The sequence below is a fragment of the Nansenia antarctica genome (assembly GCF_963989245.1).
Source record: "Nansenia antarctica genome assembly, chromosome: 7".
Classification (NCBI taxonomy): Eukaryota; Metazoa; Chordata; class Actinopteri; order Argentiniformes; family Microstomatidae; genus Nansenia; species Nansenia antarctica.
The window spans coordinates 43,104,459-43,126,958 of record NC_137677.1 but is presented as its reverse complement, the minus strand read 5'-3'; the positions used below and the strand labels follow the sequence as shown (position 1 = coordinate 43,126,958).

General features: G+C 43.8%; 1 protein-coding gene across 1 annotated transcript in view; it reads right to left on the bottom strand.

Annotated features, from left to right (window-relative positions):
- Positions 1 to 22,500, bottom strand: part of cerkl (CERK like autophagy regulator) — a 60,004-nt gene that overhangs the window by 7,903 nt on the left and 29,601 nt on the right. The window contains exons 3-5 of the mRNA XM_080536771.1: positions 15,539 to 15,602; positions 7,254 to 7,396; positions 2,470 to 2,544 (exon numbers count right to left, since the gene is read on the bottom strand). Coding sequence (XP_080392897.1) covers positions 2,470 to 2,544; positions 7,254 to 7,396; positions 15,539 to 15,602 — 282 coding nt within the window. The remainder of the gene's footprint in view (positions 1 to 2,469; positions 2,545 to 7,253; positions 7,397 to 15,538; positions 15,603 to 22,500) is intronic.

Here is a 22,500-nt window from a genome sequence, read left to right as displayed (position 1 = left end):
AGAGAGAGAGAGAGAGGGAGGGAGAGAGGGAGGGAGAGGGAGAGAGAACAGGGACAACACAAGAACAGGGAGGGGAGACAAAGGGATGAGGCAGGGGGATAGGGGTGTGTGTGTGTGTGTGTGTGTGTTAAACGCATTGAATCACATCTTGTGAGAAATGTGCTATACAAATAAAACTTGATTTGATTTGATTTGTGTGTGTGTGTGTGTGTATGTTTGTGTACAAATGAGTACAGTACGAATTGCCGTCATCGATCAATAACATTTCTATATGTCACATATTATATGTCACGTTACATATTACATGTCACATTATTACATGTCACATTGTCACAGCTTGATTGACAGGCTGCCTGCTGATGTGTCGTCTGTGACAGATGGAATAATAACTGGTATAGATATAGAGGATAATAACTGGTATAGATATAGAGAATAATAACTGGTATAGATATAGAGAATAATAACTGGTATAGATATAGAGCGCCGGCATTTCTTTTCTTTTTTTTCCATCACCGAAATGATTTTAGGTGGTGGTTGCCGTCGAGTGCCGTGTCGACAAGATGGTTCTGATCAAATGTACGTGTCGCTGTTGTCGGCCCCTGTTGGACAACAGTAGTTAACACACACCGGTCCGATCCCCATCGCCCCCCTCGCACATTCCTGACCTCTTTCTGTCTTGCCCATATATGGGCGCCCAACGCCTCATGCATATTCATGAAGCCCTAAACAGTACCGCCAGTTGGCCTTATTCACATGCGTAAATATTGCTTAATTAGAGAGGAACGAGAGGCCTTCTCTGGCCCTGGTGAATAAGCGAGCACGCCCCTCTCTCGTGTCAGGTGTTGTGTGCGTTGTTGTTGAGCTATGTTTGCCTCTAAGCTAAAGGGCCAGACATTAGAATAGGACAACAAAACCATTTGTTTGTTGAGTGCTTAATTCCACCCAGGCAAGATTTTTTTTTTAAATGGATTTTTAGAGGGTTTCAAGTGGGTAGAGTTGGGTCGAAACATCCACTTCTTTTTTTATTTGTTTGTTTTGTTTGCAGACAGCACAGAACTGAATTGAACTGAACTGAGCTGGTCCACATTTAGCTAGAACTAACACCAAGCCATTGTTTATTATTCTCACCATATGGCCCACAGAGGATTTCATCAAGTGTATGGTTGTCTTGTGAGTTGAGGCCAACATTAGTTTAATAGTGGAAATTTGTGATGGGTTAAAACAGATTACCGGTACCTTCTCTATCTCAATCCTCTTCCCCTGACTTTCTGTATAATGTGAGATACGGTTGTTTCATATAAACAACTGATTTGGTTATGTAAAAAATCACTGATATGCCCAAATAAATAATCTAGTATTTTGGATTATTGTTCTTTTCTATCTTGAGTGTAGATGTACTAATGTAGTACATTAAGTAGAAGACCTCTCTAAATGATATTAGGGTTCGCATGTGTTTTTGTGTGACACAAGCCTTCCTACTCTGTGTAATCCCCTGGCATGAGCTAAATGGGCTTGTCTGTCATGCTAAGCCCAGGAGAGCACCGTCAACACATCAGCCCAGACACTACAGCAGAACACCCCAAAGACTACAACACTCAGTCAGACAGCAGACAATCCTAGGAGGAAAAATTACAACTAAGCTAAAAAAACGAAATCACACCTCAGACAAGCCCAGTCTCTGAGGTCGTCTCTATCAGACCAATGCTACAAAACAGGAAGTATACCACACGCTCCACCAGAATATCCGATCAATATAGCCAATCTACTCACTCGTCAATCTCCAACAAGATAAAAGCATTTTCACTCTGCAGCATGGCCATAGGCAGTTCTGATTCTGAGGATTCAAGAACCATAGCTGGGTAGTACAGGAGGTGAGTGTGAGAAGAAGAAGAAGAAGAAGAAGAAGAAGAAGAGGAAGAGGAAGAAGAAGAAGAAGAAAGAAAGAGCCACTTCAAGGGAAAACCAAACCAACGTGTGACGAATGAGCCACAGCCCTTCCTCCTGTTCCTCTCCAGGGAGCGTTCCCTGTTCCCTGGGAGATGTTAACTAACACCACCAGCTCTGGGATATGTCCTCCCGGAGCCAGCAGTCAGGGGACAACAGATAGCCAAACCGTGGCACTAATTAAGCACCATATTGCACTAACGGCGGGTTCTGAGGTCTTCCATTGTGGCAAAAAAGAGCCACTTAAAAAACACTGAAACCAATAGCGCCGGGCTCACACACACAGAGCTGTGAGCAGCACAGAGGAATTACAAAGTAAATATGCATCTCATTTACATATTAATTCAGTTTATATCAGTGAATTAATCCCTTGTTCCTCCATGATGGTGGGCCATAAAGCAATACCAATGGTTGGGAAGAAAAATCGGTTCATATAACTGACTTATCGTGATGAATAAAGGTCCAAATGAAGAAATGAATAAAGTAAGTGTCTAAATGTACAAATGGACATGATGTTGAACGTACCCATGATGATGTGCATAGCAGCAGTGACAGGGTGTCGTATTCCATGAACAGAGCACGCCACAACGTCAGTGGAGCCTAGAGAGAAGCGGAAAAACCTCAATATAACGTCAGACAAATTATGTACATATGAATCCTGTGAAATTCATAACTATGTTATCTATGTATCTGAGCAGGGTTTCTCCACAATGCACATAATGCACAAATATTATTTTCTTTGTCTTTATTTATTGAATTCTTCTGATAAATGACTGCCTTATCAAACCTGGAATTGAGAAACAGATTCTTACCGTCTGAATGTAGATTCTTACCGTCTGAATGTAATAATAATAATAATAATAATAATAATAATAATAATAATACATTAGACTTATATAGCGCTTTTCTAGACACTCAAAGACGCTTTACAAACTGTAGGTAGTAAAGTAGTAAAATAAAAAAAATAAAAAATAAAAGAAAGTAGGGGGTCTAATGATCGAGTATGATCAATGTAATGTTAGCTAGCTACCTCTAAACATGGATTTGGCTGGGCATAAAAATTAATTAATTTGAGGTGGTGAACACAGTCTGTAGTATGTAGAATGTAGACAAGGTAAACACTTTTTAATAACTTTTATTTATAACCCGTAATAAACTATTTTCGTAGTACTATTTTGTAGTATATAATCAATACAATTAGTATTTAAGCATATAAAGAATTTGACAAGCATTTCTAAACATTTACATGTATAGATCATTTATTACGTTATCATTCAAGTGATAGTTCACCCAAATGACACAATCACATATCAGTTAGCGGTTTGTGACATTGGCCAGATAAATATGGATGGAAGTCTGTCCTTGTTCATACACTCCTTTCAAGGTAAGGAATCAAATTTGTGATTTTCTAATTTGGGGGAACTATCCCCAATTCGCAGCAGTACAAACAACATATAGAGGATGGTAGCCTATATGCAAACAGTCTACGACCTACAGCACACGAGGTTGAGTTAATAATTAGGAAGACGAGCGCTTTGTTAGAGGGCATTAATTAAACGTAATATTGTCTTGTGCCAATTAGGTAGGTTTACCTTCCCGGCAGCGAAGGGTTGGGGAGAACAGGTGTTTGTATGTTTGGACTGATTACCGACAGAGACAAAGAGGGACTGGAGCGTGCTGTCCTTGTCTGGGTGAGTTGGCATTTCCTTTCATGCTCTTATCTGGCCATTTTGTTTGCCTAGGATTACACGATATGAAGACAGGCAGACATGTTTGGATGTGTAGGGGCCCAGGGCCTGGCCTGGCTGAGGGACTGAACTTGTTCCTACTCTGACAGTCTGATCTGGAAAGGACGTGGGGGTGGTGGTCTGACAGACAGACAGACAGACAGACAGACAGACCGACCGACCGACCGACCGACCGACCGACCGACCGGACAGACAGACAGACAGACAGACAGATAGGCAGGCTATGTTCCTATATCCACACTAGCATACCATTTAGAATACTTGACCGGCACATTGCTATATATTCTTTGTAGTATGTTAGTACTAACAGAGCCACAGATCTTCCACGTAACTGCTACTATTCTCCATACTCTCACCAGCTCCCCACCCAGCTCCAATCTCTCTCTACCCCCCCAGCCCCCCAGTTAGCTATCTCGCTGAGCTCTCACTTACCTACTTGTATGACTACTGCTGGACTACCAGTACAGAACCCATGTTTAGGACATCTGTATATGAGAGGTTTTCAGAACCAAGAACAGTGTTAAGCGATTCATTGAAGTGCCTGAAAATTAATCAAATCAACAATGTTCAACTCCATTAAAGTGTGATTTGCATCTTGTTTACACTTCCACACAGGTGGATGAATGGAATTCCAGGTAATGATTTCATTCATCATTCTTTTGGATTAATTGTTAGAACTGAATTAAGAAAAAAAAATGTTTAACTGGCATACGGGCACCTCACATAATACATTGCGTTGACTGAGATATTATACATGCACAGAGAAAGGGTAAACACTGTAATCGCTTGTTATGCATATTAGGAAGCTATAATTAGAAGTGTGTGAGATGAGATTAGTGAGATTGATCTGTTCTATACCTACGGAATGCCTTCCACCCCTATTCTTGCTAATACCACCACGTTATATCCTCAACACTACCACCTACAAAGGCAGCAGAGTAGACGAGGCTGTGGTGTTCTCTCATCAGTGGTATCGTCTTTTTGTTCCTAGCCGTTGCCATTGTTTGTGGTGACTGCATGGTTCACCTCATCCATGTTCCCCTCCCAAAAGGCACCTCTTCTCAAGATGCGTCACCACCATACCCTCATCCGTTCTTTGAGCCTCACTGTCATCTATTACAGCATGTTCTTCATACATACTGTTAGACTGTTAGAGAACAGGGTTAAGGGTCCCTGTGTTTCGATTTCTGTCGGACGCTCTGTGGAAAAGGTTTTACAATACTATCTCTATACTAATCTCCCCAAGGACAACCTAAAAAACCTTTTTGTTTCTAGGTACAGTAGAACTTTTCTATAAGTGAGTATGTTAATAATCATGCATTCTGTTAGCCTCTCCATACATGCACACCATCCATTTTGTTAGCGTCTCCATTCAGCATCATCCATTCTGTTAGTGTCTCCGTACATGCATACAGCGCTATCCATTCTGTTAGCATTACCATACGTTAGGCTACACATCATCCATTCTCTTACATAAACATCATCCATTCCTGAACAGCATGACGGATGAAGGCGACTAACATGCAGATATTTGTGTGAAAGGGGGGGGGGGGGGGGGGGTGGGTGGAAGGGGGGGGAAATGTCCTTGGAAGTGTGAGCACTTCTGCAGAACAATTAACTTAATTAAGCAGACAGCATGAATATTCATAAGGCTGTTAATGTCTCCCCCATCCAGCCAGATGAATGTGATGCAATGACTCGCTAGTCAAGCATGTCTGAGAGGCTGAGGCTCGGGGAAACTGCACCAACATTTTGGTTCCTTGCCTGGAATATCGAAGAAATTAACAGTCCCCCTGAAACCCTTTAAAACAGTCCCATTAATTAGAGCCCTAGTGTTCTAAACATTCAAACTGTGTGTATGTATGCTACTAACGCTAGCTAGCGTGTAGCAACTGCCTTCATTATCTTGCACAGATTAGCATTCTGTAGGACCTTTGAAGTTCTCTAAATACATTTTAGATCTAATTTACTGTGTAATAGTACTTCTACGCTGTTGCTTCAGTCAGATTCTGGTCTGATTGGAGGTTTTTAATTGTTCACACAGTGGAAGAAGGTTATTTATGACTGCGGTAGCAATTACCTCAACAGTCTTTCACATTAGCATAATTCTCTGTAAACAAACAAATTCACCACATAAAAGAACCGTCACATGAACCACATTTAGATATGAACGGGACTGGTTTTGAGTAGATGCATGCGGATATCTGCATTCTATTGAAAGTACTTCTGAGATCATGATGTCGTTTTTATTGATGAAAATGTGCTGAATTATTGTTCTGCAAACAAAGGAAACTGATATATCCTCCGTTCCTCTGGATGGCTCCAGCTACGGCCCCCTTGGTCGGGGAGGGGGGGGTGACGGGGGTGACGGGGGGGGGGGTGCCTATCTCTCCCTGTTTACTGTTTACAGATCCTCCCACGGGAGCAGGCGCTAATGAAGGGCCGCCGTGACCTCGGAGAGGCCAATTTGCAGCGAGTGCAGAGTTGGAGAGGTTCCACGGCTCCCTAACAACAGCCATCCACATCCCAGAGCCTAGGACGACAAGGGAAGGTCAAACTGTTGGCCCACACCCACGCAGGAGACTGGCCCAAGCCCGGGTTCTGACACCCCTTCTCTCTCTGATTAGCTGTGTTGGAGGAGGGTCAGTCATAGTGACAGGTTGCCTGGGCAGCATACAAAAGTAAAAAAAAATACACTAAAAAAGAACAATAAAGCTTTTGAACTTTAAACTCGATCCCAATGCATGTGTGTTACTTTCTACAGTGATGGTGGATAAAGCTGAAACCTAACACGGCTCTGTCTCTCATGGACACTTACCGTTCCATCCACCATTTCTAAGTGGAATAAAATGCTGGATAATTGTGGTTCCATTCCAAATGGAAAGCAATTAGCTCCATGTGCGATCAAGCTATTCGATAAGCTGCCTGCAATTAAATCAAATTGATAATGATACACTTGTGTGGTGTTCATTATTCACTTGTTTGTGTTCAATAGAGGAGCTTCAGATGTGACATTGAGCAAAATCACATGGATCCTCGGCATCAGATGATCTGGCATCTGACTCCATTAGATTAGTCTCTGCAACAATACTCTCTGGTAGTTTACAATGAAACAAACAAGTTATTCCGAGATGATTAATGTGTAATAATTACTCATGAATGCCCTTTAATGTACCAAGTAAAATACCCAGTAATTCATGTAGGGTAAACAAATAAAGTGTGTCCCTATTTCCTGTAAATAATGTGAGTGCTTTGGTGTGCCGATCATAGACAAACACTCATACACCCACACACACGTACACGTACACACACACACACACACACACACACACACACACACACACTCACACACACACACACACACACACACACACATACACACACACACACACACACATACACACACACACACACACACACACTACACACACTACAGCCTACAGGGTTCATGGTATCAAGCGGAGAAAAGGTGTTCTAAATATTGGTGAGGATGAGGAACAGCTGGAAGCAGGAGTGAGCGTGCCGCCACCCCCGCACCCCCCCCCACCCCAGCCACCTCACCTGCTGGGATTACGCCGAGAGGAAGCGCTGCTCGGACAGGCGTGAAGATGGAGTCTGTGTCCCTGCCCGCCTCCATCTGCGCCCGGAGCAGCAACCCGTGGGCCACCTCGGCCACCGAGCCGTCCCCGCCGACACACACCACCCTGGGGAACGGAGTAGGAAGCCGTGTGATACGGGGGTCGAGAACCCGACACACACACACACACACACACACACACACGCACGCACAGGGACACATACACACGCACACACACATGCACAGGGACACCCGCACATGCACACGGACATACACTGACATACAGGCACACACAGACACACATGGACACACACACACACAGACTCACGCACGAACACACACACACACACACACAACACAATAGTGTACAGCTCAGGGCATATGCATGACTACATGCTAGGGCCTCAAACTATGGAGTCACTCACTAGGTAAACATGCCATGATAAATCAGTCATATTAATCACCTGACCAAACAGAGAGCGTATACAAAATGCAGGGTCATGGCCACACACAAGCAGACACACACACACACATCCATGCCTCAACTACCATGCTGGTTAGAATATCTATATTAATTGAATCCATTTCAATTAATTGTAATGATCATTCCCATTAAATGTATTGAATAGTGGATTATGTCACAGTTTAGACATGGCATTCTAATTGGTAAATGTATTTTTTCCTCAAATCTGTATGCATGTCAATGTAAATCTGTCAGATCTCCCGTGCAAAATAAATCATTAAAAACAGCTAAGCTCCCTAATCTGCTTTAAGCCCATTACTAATAATGAACACTGCAGAGAAAAGCTGATTACTGTCATTTCAGAAATGCTTTTGAACAAAACACAAAAAAGATTAGTTTGGTTATAATGAATGGTTAATTACAGTCTGTTAAGGGGGAATCCACTCAATGGTGTGGTCCTCTCTCCACTTCACATCATGACATTACTGCTCTCCCGCCTTGGGCTTTGACAACGGGCAGTTCCAGTGTTGGGTGAAGGTTAACCCAGCAAATGTTTGATAACTATTACCCTTGAATTTCAGGACAATCGTGGAATTCTAAGATTCGCTGATAGATTAGTTAGCTTACAAGTTTGCCTTTCTGAGAACAAGATTTACCTGAGGTAGCAAAGATAAATCCAGCTCCTGTCCACCCACAGTACAAACTGTAGACCTCCATCTAGACGCTGGTTTGATTTAGCTAGCCACTGTCATCGAGCGCTAACCTAATTCATGCTCACAGTTTAAAGTGAAGTGAGACCTCAAGAACTGAAGACCTAAAGCAGCCCTTCCTGGTGTTGTAGCTTTATTTAAATAGTTCATCACTCTCGTCTGTACCTGATATTCTGTCACCCCCACTCCCACACACACCCAACACAGTAGGCTACGGCTAGCTGGTCTCATGAATTATAGGCACATTTCATCACATCACATTTCCACGGCTAATCATCAGTTAAAATTGTGTCTGCGATTTTGCCAAAAAACGAGCCTTATTTGTTGCTCTGTCACTGGGATATTATGTTGTTTTGTTTGTCTCTGTACCATACATGTGTGTATACCCATTCAAAACTCTGACATCTTATTTTTGCTGTTTTCACCTTCAAATGTCAAATGTTGGAGAGAGTTGGATGGAGAGATCAAGTTGCAGCACATGAACAAACAGGCTAGTGCAAACACCTTCTCCCCCACCCATCACCCCCAAGCAGAAAGACAGTCAAAAAAACAACAACTGTAGCCTATAAATACAATTATTTTTAATTTGAGATGCTGTCACACCCGATGTAATTATTACATTCATAGCAGCGGTGGCACCTTTTAAATAGTTTTATTGACGTGCTACTTGGATGTCACACAGATCTGTCACGTACGACTATCTGGAGATAGGGATAGAAATAGAATAGTTTCATTAGAATCCGAGACGGAGGTAATTTGTTAAAGAACAAAGTGATTATCACTTTACCTTTTCAGACTTCTAAGAGAAGCTAAGAGAGAAATTATCCTCTTTAGAGGTTAATTAGGCATTATAATGTTGTCAATACACGAGGGCTTCACTCTCACATCTATTTACACCTTATTTCTTTATTTCACTTTATTTAAATAAATAAAAAACTCTCTCTATATATATAGATAATTATTTTTTCATCTATGACATCTTATTTCACCAAGAGAAGAGTCTTCTCTGTTAGTTTAGTTTAACTAATTCGTTTCTAGGTGACAGTTGTATTAACACAGCTTTCCCTGTCTAAAGAAGACTGTGTAAACAACTGAAAGAGGGTATTTTGGGGTTAAGTAGATTAGGAATGCTTCATCCTGGCCTTCAGCCAGGCAGACTGAGACTGGAAATTGCATTTTGATAGAAGCATTTCTGGGAGTTTTGTAAAGAGACATATGTTCTTTAAAAATGCTCCCTTTTTTATCCAATGCAATAAGACCTCTCTATGGCCCACATCATTATCATAGACCCTCTATGACCCACATCATTATCATAGACCCTCTATGACCCACATCATTATCATAGACCCTCTATGACCCAACCTCATTATCATAGACCCTCTATGACCCACATCATTATCATAGACCCTCTATGACCCAACCTCATTATCATAGACCCTCTATGACCCAACCTCATTATCATAGACCCTCTATGACCCAACCTCATTACCATAGACCCTCTATGACCCACATCATTATCATAGGCCCTCTATGACCCAACCTCATTATCATAGACCCTCTATGACCCACATCATTATCATAGACCCTCTGTGACCCAACCTCATTACCATAGACCCTCTGTGACCCAACCTCATTACCATAGACCCTCTGTGACCCAACCTCATTACCATAGACTCTCTGTGACCCAACATCATTATCATAGACCCTCTGTGACCCAACCTCATTACCATAGACCCTCTGTGACCCAACCTCATTATCATAGACCCTCTGTGACCCAACCTCATTACCATAGACTCTCTATGACCCACATCATTATCACAGACCCTCTATGACCCAACATCATTATCATAGACCCTCTGTGACCCAACCTCATTATCATAGGCCCTCTATGACCCACATCATTATCATAGGCCCTCTATGACCCAACCTCATTATCACAGACCCTCTATGACCCAACATCATTATCACAGACCCTCTATGACCCACATCATTATCACAGACCCTCTATGACCCAACCTCATTATCACAGACCCTCTATGACCCAACATCATTATCACAGACCCTCTATGACCCACATCATTATCACAGACCCTCTATGACCCAACCTCATTATCATAGACACTCTATGACCCAACCTCATTATCACAGACCCTCTATGACCCAACCTCATTATCACAGACCCTCTATGAGCCAACCTCATTGTCGATGTTACTATCCTCCTAAGACCTGGCAATTCATTGTTGTCCTCTGTGGGGACATGAGTCTGAGATCTCTAAGTCAAGCACCACTTATGCATCTATGTGAGTCCTACTGTCCTGTACAGAGGACATCCTGGGCTTTCTAGTGATGCCACACTTATGGGGGTGTGGCTAACAGAGCACATGGACTTTTTTTTCTAAATGGCTTATAATGCGCAATAATGTTCATGAAATTATAAAAAAAAATATATTAAAATTAACAGAAATCCACATGAAAATGAATGCAATCATTACATCACATCATTACATTCTGTGATCAAACCAAGACCCGATGTCCACTACAAGGGACATATGACAAAAAATAAAAATGTTTAAAAATGTTGCTTTCAACCCCAAAACCCCTTAAATTATCAAAAAAATAAATATGAATATCAAAACCTTTTTTCTTCTGGGTCATACATCCAATACTAGAATTACAATCTGTAATTTTTTCAGTCAAGTTGGCTGATAGAGAGTGGTAGATGTGTGTGTTATGTGGGATGGTGTGTTATGTAGGATGCTGTGTGTTATGTGGGATGGTGTGTATGTGGGATGGTGTGTTATGTGTGATGGTGTGTATGTGGGATGGTGTGTTATGTGTGATGGTGTGTATGTGGGATGGTGTGTGTATGTGAGATGGTGTGTTATGTAGGATGCTGTGTGTTATGTGAGATGGTGTGTGTTATGTGAGATGGTGTGTATGTGGGATGGTGTGTGTATGTGAGATGGTGTGTGTTATGTGAGATGGTGTGTATGTGGGATGGTGTGTTATGTGAGATGGTGTGTGTTATGTGAGATGGTGTATATGTGAGATGGTGTGTGTTATGTGGGATGGTGTGTTATGTGAGATGGTGTGTTATGTGAGATGGTGTGTTATGTGAGATGGTGTGTGTTATGTGGGATGGTGTGTTATGTGAGATGGTGTGTGTTATGTGAGATGGTGTGTATGTGGGATGGTGTGTTATGTGAGATGGTGTGTGTTATGTGAGATGGTGTGTGTTATGTGGGATGGTGTGTTATGTGAGATGGTGTGTTATGTGGGATGGTGTGTTATGTGAGATGGTGTGTATGTGGGATGGTGTGTGTTATGTGAGATGGTGTGTTATGTGTGATGGTGTGTGTTATGTGAGATGGTGTGTGTTATGTGAGATGGTGTGTTATGTGAGATGGTGTGTTATGTGGGATGGTGTGTGTTATGTGAGATGGTGTGTGTTATGTGAGATGGTGTGTGTTATGTGGGATGGTGTGTGTTATGTGAGATGGTGTGTGTTATGTGAGATGGTGTGTGTTATGTGGGATGGTGTGTGTTATGTGGGATGGTGTGTGTTATGTGAGATGGTGTGTGTTATGTGAGATGGTGTGTGTTATGTGGGATGGTGTGTGTTATGTGAGATGGTGTGTTATGTGGGATGGTGTGTGTTATGTGAGATGGTGTGTGTTATGTGAGATGGTGTGTGTTATGTGAGATGGTGTGTGTTATGTGAGATGGTGTGTGTTATGTGAGATGGTGTGTGTTATGTGAGATGGTGTGTGTTATGTGGGATGGTGTGTGTTATGTGGGATGGTGTGTGTTATGTGGGCCCTACTCAGTAAACAGCGTGTGACAGTCAGATCATGTGCTCGGTGTTTCCAGAGCCACGCGCCTCACCTGCTCCATCTGTCCCTCGTACCGACTGATAAAGCCAGCCACGGTTGTTAGGAAACAACCCTTATCAAACAGACGTGGCTTCACCATCGTGGAGGATCTCTCCCCTATTTTCTCTCTCTCTCTCTCTCTTTCTCTCTCTCATCCCCCCTGTCTCATTGTGATTGTGTCTGTGTCTGTGTCTGTGTCTGTGTCTGTGTCTGTGTCTGTGTCTGTGTGTGTCTGTGTGTGTCTCTCTCTCTCTCTCTCTCTCTCTCTCTCTCTCTCTCTCTCTCTCTCTCTCTCTCTCTCTCTCTCTCTCTCTCTCTCTCTCTCTCATCTCTCTCTCTCTCTCTCTCTCTCTCTCTCTCTCTCTCTCTCTCTCTCTCTCTCTCTCTCTCTCTCTCTCTCTCTCTCTCTCTCTCTCTCTCTCTCTCTCTCTCTCTCTCTCTCTCTCTCTCTCTCTCTCTCTCTCTCTCTCTCTCTCTCTCTCTCTCTCTCTCTCTCTCTCTCTCTCTCTCTCTCTCTCTCTCCAGGGTGGCAGACAATGTGTTGGGAGCTCCTGTCCGCAGTGCCAGTATAGGGGGTTGGATACTACCATTCCTTACACAGATCAATCAAACACTGTAGGCGGAGGGGGCTGTTATCACTGATCCCAAATCAGCCTTAGGTCCGACTCGCCATACCACCTGATGGCTACAGTAGAGCACCGGTGCAGATCTGAGAGCAATAGGATAGGTGTAAACAATAAAGGGAAAACTCCAGGCAAATGAGGGAAATGTTGACTAGGGTGATTATACTGTACCTATCGTATCCTGTCAGATCTAGAGGAGCGTCTAGAAGGTTCTCTACAGGCTGTGGGTCTGTGTAGAACTCAGTAGTAGAGCGCAGTACTGTCTCTTTCTGTGAGGGTATCATTCACAAGTACTGCAACATCCTAATCTCTTGGGTGAGTTTTTTTCCCTGAAAGCTTTGTTGCTTAACAGCCGTGCCTTTTTTACCTACTAAAAGAGCTGCCCTCTTTACAATGCTAAGTTGCTATTTACACACACTCGTTGTAAACGAGTTGGTAAATTAGCCTGCCTCCTACACAGAAAAATGTATCCTTACATTTTCAAAATCACATCAGGATAAGCTAGTTTCAAGCTATATAGTTTTTCTGTGTAGGAGGCAGGCTAATTTACAAGGCAGCCAACTAGTGGTCGTTGTGTGTAAATAGCAGGTTAGCATTGTAAAGAGGGGGTCATTTGATACTCTTATAGTAGGTGTAGCGCAGCTGTTCTAGTGTTAAATGAGGAGCTGTTGATAAGGAAGCCAACCATCAACCAACCATCATTCATCTTTTTATTGAATCTGAACTGATGACATCCCAGTTTTGACACCTCGAGGCATTCCACAGAGCTCACAGCCATTTCCCTTCTCAGGGGATGGTAAACTTTTTGGTTTTTTAGCTTGCGGTACAATTGAAATTGTCCCCGTTCGATGGTAGGTCAAACCGTCTGTGTGTGAAAGAGCGGAACAGGTTACATGAAGGAGTGGATGGCGTGGGCCTCGAACGGTAAAAGAACGAGAAACTAGACGCACTGTGGCTGAGTGGAGATGTGAACACGGAGCCGTTAAAGCTGGGTGATATACGCTACCCTTGACGTTCATGTCTCTACAATGCGTTTGCCCTTGACCTTGACAGCCCTTGGCTCACTCGGAGAGTTCTTAATCAAAGACCACCAGACTCAGACCGCCCCCCCCCCAACCACGCCTCCCCCCAACTGCCCCTCCCTCCTCCTACTCCCCCCCACCCCCCCACCCCCCCCAACCACGCCTCCCCCCAACTGCCCCTCCCTCCAGAGGGTGGGGTCGAGGAGGCGTAGTCGTAGGAACGGGGGGGGGGCTTTAGCGGCTGTTGGTGGGCTGTGGTGAACAGGAGGCCGGGCGGTATTTAAGAGGAGCTAATTGTGACTGTAAAGCGGACACGGGGGAGCAGCGGTGTGACGTGAACTCACACCGACAACACACACACACACACACACACACACACACACACACACACACACCACACTCACACACACACACACCAACACACAAACACACAGACACACTAACAGACACACACACATACACACACACACACACACACACCAGCAGCCCTGCATCCAGACACTCCATCACCGCTTCCAAAACAGGTAATTAAACTGCCACCTGCCGCGGCCACAGAGGAGAGATGCTCCGGTAATGCAGCACAGCTCGGCAGCAGAGGACTCCGTTACTGCAGACTGCAGAGGCCACCCCACCCCCCCCCCCCCTCCCCCCCCCCACACACACACACACACACACACACATCCCAGTCCCCACGGCACTCACCACTCTAATCAAAAGCATTATCACTCATTTCTCCAAATCCTTCACCCCCCCCATTCTCACACCAAACATCGCTTTATTTATTAGGGCTAAACGCCACCAGAGCAGCAGGGGACAGAGGGGGGAAAAGGACAGAGGGGGGGACAGGACAGAGGGGGGGACAGGACAGAGGGGAACGCAGGTTTCGGGAGATCACACCTTCATCTGGCTTTGACTTACACGCCACCGCCGTCCGTCGGTCGCTGACACCGACATAACAGCTCCATCACAAAATAAATGATACAATGGATAGATCCGGTCCATTGTCTCTATTAGTCAGTTTGCGTTCCAGAAATGGAATGTTGACACATCTTTTCATATTCCTCCACGTTTATATCACCGTTATCGAAGTTACATTATTACCGTTGCTTATCAACCAATAAACAACTGTTCAGTGGATGAATACACTTGCATAGTTCCATTAAAATACATTAATTAAAAGTTTGTCTTGTCTTTCTTTTGTGAAATATTGGTAGATACATGTGGTAACCGTTGCATAAAAGCGTTAAGGAACTCGAAGCCGTGGTATATCGTGGATATTGGCACGGCTAGCGGGGTGGTTAGGCATGACGCAAATGTGTATGTATGTCTGTGTGTGCGTGTCTGAGTGTGTGTTACCTACCCCTGTGGTATCCTGAGTTGAAATAAAGGAATCCGGCATTCGTATTGATTTCATAAGACAGATCGAGTCTGCTCTGCTGTGCTATGTGCCGTGTTACACAGACCCCCTACTGGGAGGGTTGCTGGTGTGTGTTGGGGGTGTTTGTCAGTCAGATAGCTGCAGGCTTTGGGACGGGGGGGACGGGCTGATATGGGCCGACCGGCCGTGTGGCGGACCTACCCGTCGTAGTCCTCCAAGGTGGACTCTGTCAGGACGGAGAGAGCGTGGCCTTTCCTCTCTGTGACTGTGGAGGGGAGGAGAGAAGAGAGGAGGAGTAAGGGAGGAGAGGAGAAGAGGAGGAGAGAAAAGAAGAGAAAGGGTTAACATGTACATGGGGGGGGGGTTGAGGGAGAGGGGTGGGGGGGTGGAGGGGGGGATATGGGGCGGGGGGGTGGGGGTAGCCTGGCATAATCTGCCTTTAGTACCTTCAATCCAGTGTTTGGCAATGACTGCTGTGAACATATGGTTCTGGCTGTAAAGAGTTTACACTGGTGTGCCGTGAGCATTCTTAATCAAGAAAGGAGAGGCGAGTACAAAGAACCAGCCTCCTGAGTGTAAGGCCTCGCACACGTACGCTAAACAAGGTCACTCACAATGCTTGCCCTGTCTCACAGGCATCATCTGTTATAACATGTGTAATACACCCTGTCTCACAGTTATAACACATGTAATACACCTTGTCTCACAGGCATCATCTGTTATAACACATGTAATACACCTTGTCTCACAGGCGTCATCTGTTATAACACATGTAATACACCCTGTCTCACAGTTATAACACATGTAATACATCCTGTCATGAGTATTGAGCAGCTTTCAGTCACGCTGCCGCTCCTGGAACAAATTCCCTGAAGAAATCAAACAGGCCCAAACTGTACAAATATGTAAAACTGAGCTAAAAACCTTAATGTTTTGCAGCAGTTATGATTAAACACTAACACGTCTATCTAGGGCTTTTTATCCATGAACTATTATCTTATGAAATGTTTTATCTATGTGCTTCTTATATCTGCCGCAGTTATGAGTTTAGACAGAAACATGCTGAGTGGGCCATAATCCAGTGGACCGTGCTGTGAATTCACTGTAAATATAGACTACATGTGTCTGTAACATGTCACGTAGATGTAACACTTTTATCTATATCTTTTTGGTTCATGGTCTATTATCTTTGCTGTATGCCCCTGTTGTATGAAATGTGCTATACAAATAAACTTGCCTTGCCTTACCTTGCCTAGCCTATTATCTGTTAGAACACATGTAATACACCCTACGTCTTGTTCATTATTTTGGTTCTAGCACATGAACCGGGGAGAGGTATGTGGGAGAGAGGTGACCGGGGGGGAGAGAGAGGAATGTGGGAATTAGGGGAGAGAAGGGAACAACATACAGAACAAGGGATAGGGGGAGAGAATGAGGGAGACGTGGAGGTGTGTGTGGGGGGGGGGGGTGGGACAGAGGGTGGTCACAGAGGAACACCCACATCTCCAGCCCTCCAGAGACCAGGTACCTGGGATGCAACCACCCACCTCTCCTTCACCTCTCCTTCACACTCCTGTGTGTATGTGTGTGTGTGTGCGTGTGTGTATGTATGTCTGTGTGTGCGTGTCTGTGTCTGTGTGAGTGTGTATGTCTGTGTATGTCTGTGTGTGTGTGTGTGTGTGTGTATGTCTGTGTGTGTGTGTGTGTGTGTGTGTGTGTGTGCATGTGTGTGTATGTCTGTGTGTGTGTCTGTGTGTGTGTGTGCGTGCGTGTGCGGGGGTTGGGATTGGGGGGGGGTGGTGGCATACACCCCAGATGGCATGGCCATCGCCGTCGCCCATGTGTGTGTGTGTGCCCATGTGTGTGTGTGTGTCAGTGTGTGTGTGTGTGTGTGTGCCCATGTGTGTGTCTGTGTCCCACTTAACATTTCTGGGGCACCTCTCTTTTCCGTGGGAGTGGGGTCTGGTGCCAGCTGCAGCCCCCTGTCAAAGCCCCCCACCCTGACTGATGTGACACTTGCAGACGAGGGGGTTTTTGTGCAAGAATGTTGCGTGGTTGTCATGGTTATCTACGGGACACCACACATGAGTCTGTCAGGCGTGTCCTACCCTGGTACCGGCGTGGAGGGTGCCACTGTGGCTGCGTCTAACACACCCAATCAGAATAATGCTGTGTGTGTGTGTGTGTGTGTGTGTGTGTGTATGTGTGTGTGTATGTCAATGTGTGTCAATGTGTGTGTGTGTGTGTGTATGTGTCAATGTGTGTGTCAGTGTGTGTGTGTGTGTGTGTGTGTGTGTGTGTGTGTGTGTGTAGAAGTAGATTTTTCCTTCTATCACAGAGACTGCCAATGGCCCTGGGCCTGAGCTACGACTGGTGGATTGATGATTCACTTGCTTAGTCAAATGTATTGATTGTAAGTCGCTTTGGAATAAGGCGTCTGCCAAATGCCAAAAATGTAAATGTAAATGTGTGGGTGTGTGTGTGTGTGTGTGTGTGTGTATGTGTGTGTGTGTCAAAACAGTGTAACACATGGACTATGTGGAACCCCTGCTAGCCAGACAGATCTAACCAATACTGAAATACCAGCTGTATGGGCGTGTATGGCTGTGTAGTTTGAATGATAAAAAAATGGATGGTATATTGATCAATATGGTGGATTAATGACTGTAATACACCTTGGTCAACTCTAGGGGAGGTGTTTACAAAATTCAACTTCAAACTAATGACCAAAAGTGATACAAGTAATGTCCGGATTGTTATTCAATGGACCTATCGCTAAGCCACGCCCCTTTTGGAAACTCGGACAAACAAACAACGCTTCACTGACAGACTTAAGTCAGAGTTGGCCAATTTCTGATTTCTGATTTACCACAGCAAGTAATAGACATGTTTTTTTTTAAAGATGACAAGAATATTTCGTCTAGAAGCTTTTCACCATCAGATATTAGCGAGTTGTTTGTCTGAGTTGTTTGCCTGTAGTGACTTTTGCTGTGATAATTTCTTTTTTTGGGGTTAAGTCTTGCTGTCATCAAACAGAAATATTACAGAGAAAAGTATAATATAAAATATAAAATATAAATATAAAATAAATAAAAAAGCACCCATAGATCACCTCTTACATTCATCACTCGTCCAAAATCAACTTCAGTCTTACTACCGACTAGCAATATATCCCAAGTAGCCTCCCCATTTTGTTGTGTATTGTTCTGTTCTGTCCATAGAACTGAAGGACATTTGTTAGTATGATGCCACCTTTGCCAACTCCATAAGCCATTCCTGGAAAGACGGCTCCCCTGCGTTCCTCTAGTGTCTCATAATAATTTGTTTTCCAACCATTATACTGGTCTGAATAAATTCTGCAGCTCCACAGAGAGACGTCATTTGTGGATCACTGAAAACATAGTCTCGGGAAAAACTTGTTGTCCTGGGTAATGTTTTGCACCCTTTCGTGGATCTTTCGCCAGTAATTTTGAATCATAGGACATTCCCAAAGTAAGTGAACCAGGGTCCCTTCCGGCCTGTAACATTTCCAGCAATCAGCATTGTCCTTGAGCTTCAGCCTGAACATCCTGGAGGGTGTCCAGTTAAGAACCTTGAACTGGATCAATCTAAATGTAATGTCTCGCGATACTCTCTTAATGTTCTCACTTTTGTCCCATTCTTTCTCTGTGAAATCAATTTTCAGATCAACTGACCAAGTTAACATCAGTGCATAGGATACCTTAACCGCCTGTTGGAAAACCATTTTATAATAGATAGCCGCCTCATGCCCCATCTTTGTAATCTCAGAAAGAAGAGTTGACTGTTGAGGTGCGATTCCTTTACCCAGAACACTGTCCAGCAAATGGCAGAGTTGCAAGTATTTCCAAAAATCATGTCTAGGCAACCCATATTCATTAACCAACTCCTCAAATGATTTCAGACCATCTCCCCCATAGTCTGTTAATGTTGTTCCATGTACATGTTCCCATGTAATTCCTTTTCTTACCCATTCCTTCCATGTAAAGGAACACTTTTTTTGCAATTTTGGGTTATTCCAAATACAAGATTCAGAGTTAACATAGACATTTACTTTAAAGGAATTAGATATTTTCTTCCATACATTGTAGAGGTTGGCTATTATAGGATGGGATCCTAATTCAAATGATAATTTGCTGGACATAGAATTTATAGGGGCAATAGGGGAAAGCAATTTTTGCTCAATCTAAAACCAAGGAGGGGCCCTTTCAGGTGGCAGTGTCCATTGAGCAATGTGTCTCAGGCAGTAGGCATAGTGAAACAATATTAGTTTAGGTAAACCCAAACCCTTATTGATCGTGACTTGGAGCTTTTCCAACTTTATCCTAGCACGTTTACCATTCCATAGAAACGTTTAGCAAATTTGGTCAAACCTCTTGAAGTACACCTGGGGTATGGCAATTCAATCTTGGGATACAGTTCATCTTCAGGACATTGATCTTCCCCCATAATGATAGAAATAGTGTTGACCACCTTTCTGCATACAAAGCAATTTTCTTAAAAAGGGGGTTGAAAATTGTTTCTATTATTTTGCAGGTTTGATGAGGAAAGAGGATACCTAGGTATTTTATACCTTCTGTAGGCCACTGAAAAGACCCTGCCTGGAATAAAGTCTTAGGGCAATACGAAGTTAGTGGAAGAGCCTCGGACCAATTGACCTTGTACCCTGATAGCTTGGAGAAGGATTCGATGTTGTCTAAAAGTGCTGGGACAGATCTACCTGGCAAGCCATAATATGTCATCCGCGTATAACATAAGCTTATGCCTGGACTAATTTATTCTAATTCCTTGAATATTTGGGTTGTTACGAATCATTACTGCAAGGGGTTCGAGGGTTAGACAGAAGAGACCCGGTGACAGTGCCGAGCCCTGCCGAGTGCCTCTACCAAGTGTAAATTAGAATGATATTACACCGTTTGTGTTCACCGCTGCCTCCGGGTCTTCATAAAGGATCTCAATCCATCTCATAAATGTTTGGCCAAACCCAAAAGCCTTCAATATTTGAAACATGTATCTCCATTCTATCCTATCAAACACTTTTATAGCGACAAGCGAGATAGCCGCTGTTGGATTGTTAGAATTTCGCATAAACCACATAATATTTATGAGGCGCCTCACATTATCAGAAGAATTTCTACGTCTAATAAAGCCCACTTGGTCCGGATGGATAAGTGACCCAAGTGTTTTATCTAATATATTAGCAAGTATTTTAGATAGTAGTCGACAATCGACTGCCTGCTGGTAGGGCCTTGATTGCTTCAATAATCTCCTGTGAACTAATAGGTGAATCTAACTCCTCTTGTTGTGCACCACTCAGTTTAGGGAGGTTCAAATTATCAAGGAAGGATACTATCTCGTCATCCGTGGCAGTGCTTTCAGACGTATAGAGGTTTATATAAAAGTCTTTGAAGATGTCATTTATCTTACTAGGTTCAGTTGCCAATGTCCCTTCTGCATCCCTCACCGCTGCAAAAATAGATTTAGTCTCTTTCTGTTTAATGTATCTAGCCAAGAATTTTCCCGCCTTATCCCCCGATTAAAAAATAGTCTGCCAAGCTCTAAAGAGAATAAACTCAGTTTTCTTGGATATTATAGTATTATATTCATACTTAAGATGAGTACGTTTTTTACAAAGCCGTCAGATATATACATTTTTTATGTATATTTAATGTATTTAATGTGTATAATGTGCATTTAGCAGTGGAAGCCTTTTTTTATGAGAGGCGTACTGAATAATTGATGGCCTCCCATGCCACTATGGCGGAGGGAGCCGTAGGGACATTGGTCTCCAAGTATAGATTGATCTGTGCCCTAAGCTTTAAAGTTAAAGCGCCTCACTCGTGACCTCATAGTCTCTCGATATGGAGTCATATCTAATCTAACCATAGCATGGTCGGTCAACAGAATGCTATCAATAGTGCAGGCCAGTGTGGAGGGCAATAGGGATCTTGAAATAAGGAAAAAGTCTATTCGCAAATAGAGGAGAGCAATGTGTTTCCCAGGAACTATTAAGCCATATCCCAAATTAAAGTTTCTTGAAAACGCACCATTACAGTAGGCCTACCATCCTCAGCGATGCTCAATAAACTGTAATGCTGTCTCCGGGTTGTCAAACACCCGTGGGCCATTTCCATCGGTGGAGATCCTCAGACGTGCAGGGTAGAGCAGGCTGAATTTGATCTTGCGCTCATGGAGTGCTCTCTTGAAGAGGTTTAATGCTTCTCTCTTCCGCTGGGTCTCCTTCGAGTAATCTGGGAAGATCATCACCGGTTTGTTGTCCCACGTTATGCGCCTCTTCTTCCGTGCTTCATCAAGGATGTTCTGGCAATCTTTGTAGCGCAGAAAGCGCTACAGGGGTAGTAGTGGTCTAGTGGATAGTGAGTTGGACTTGTGATCAGAAGGTTGTGAGTTCAAATCCCGCCTGAAACCACACCACTACTAGTGTGCCCTTGAGTAAGGCACTTAGCCCTCAGTTACTCCAGGGGGAATGTCCCTGTAATTTGTAATTGTAAATCGCTTTGGATTAAAAGCGTCTGCTAAATGTCAAATTAAATTAAAATTAGAAAGCGGGCGACGATGGTTCGCACTTTGCTCTTGTCTCCAGTATCCAAACGTGTTCCAATCCTATGAGCGCGATCCATTTCGATTCCACCTGGGGGAGGGTTGATGTCCAGGGATGTTGAGATGATTTTGTTCAGGAACGCAGTCATGTCGTTCTTTTCAGCTCCCTCTGGTATCCCAACGAATCTGAGATTATTGCGTCTGGCTCTATCTTCAGCGTCAGCTAGCCTGTCTGTCAGTTGTTGCAAGTCCGCTTTAGTGACTGCAGGAACGGCACTCCTGTTAGCTTGTTCGTCCTCCAGCCTACTCACTCGTTCCTCCACCTCAGTAATGCGTGTGCCGAGTGAGGTCAGTTTAGCGTCCATGGAACACACAGAAAGTCGGATTTCTTTCATTTCTGCCGTGTCCTCCGATATCTTGTTCAGCATCTCGAGTATTTGAGCCATATCATACTCAGTGGCTCTGCTATCTACAGGAACTTTGCTAGCTAGTTCTACCTCATTAGCATCATCCATGTTAGCTTGCATGTGGAGTTGCGTTTGTGTGGCTGAATGAAGTCTCAGTCTTGACTCCTTCGCCAAATC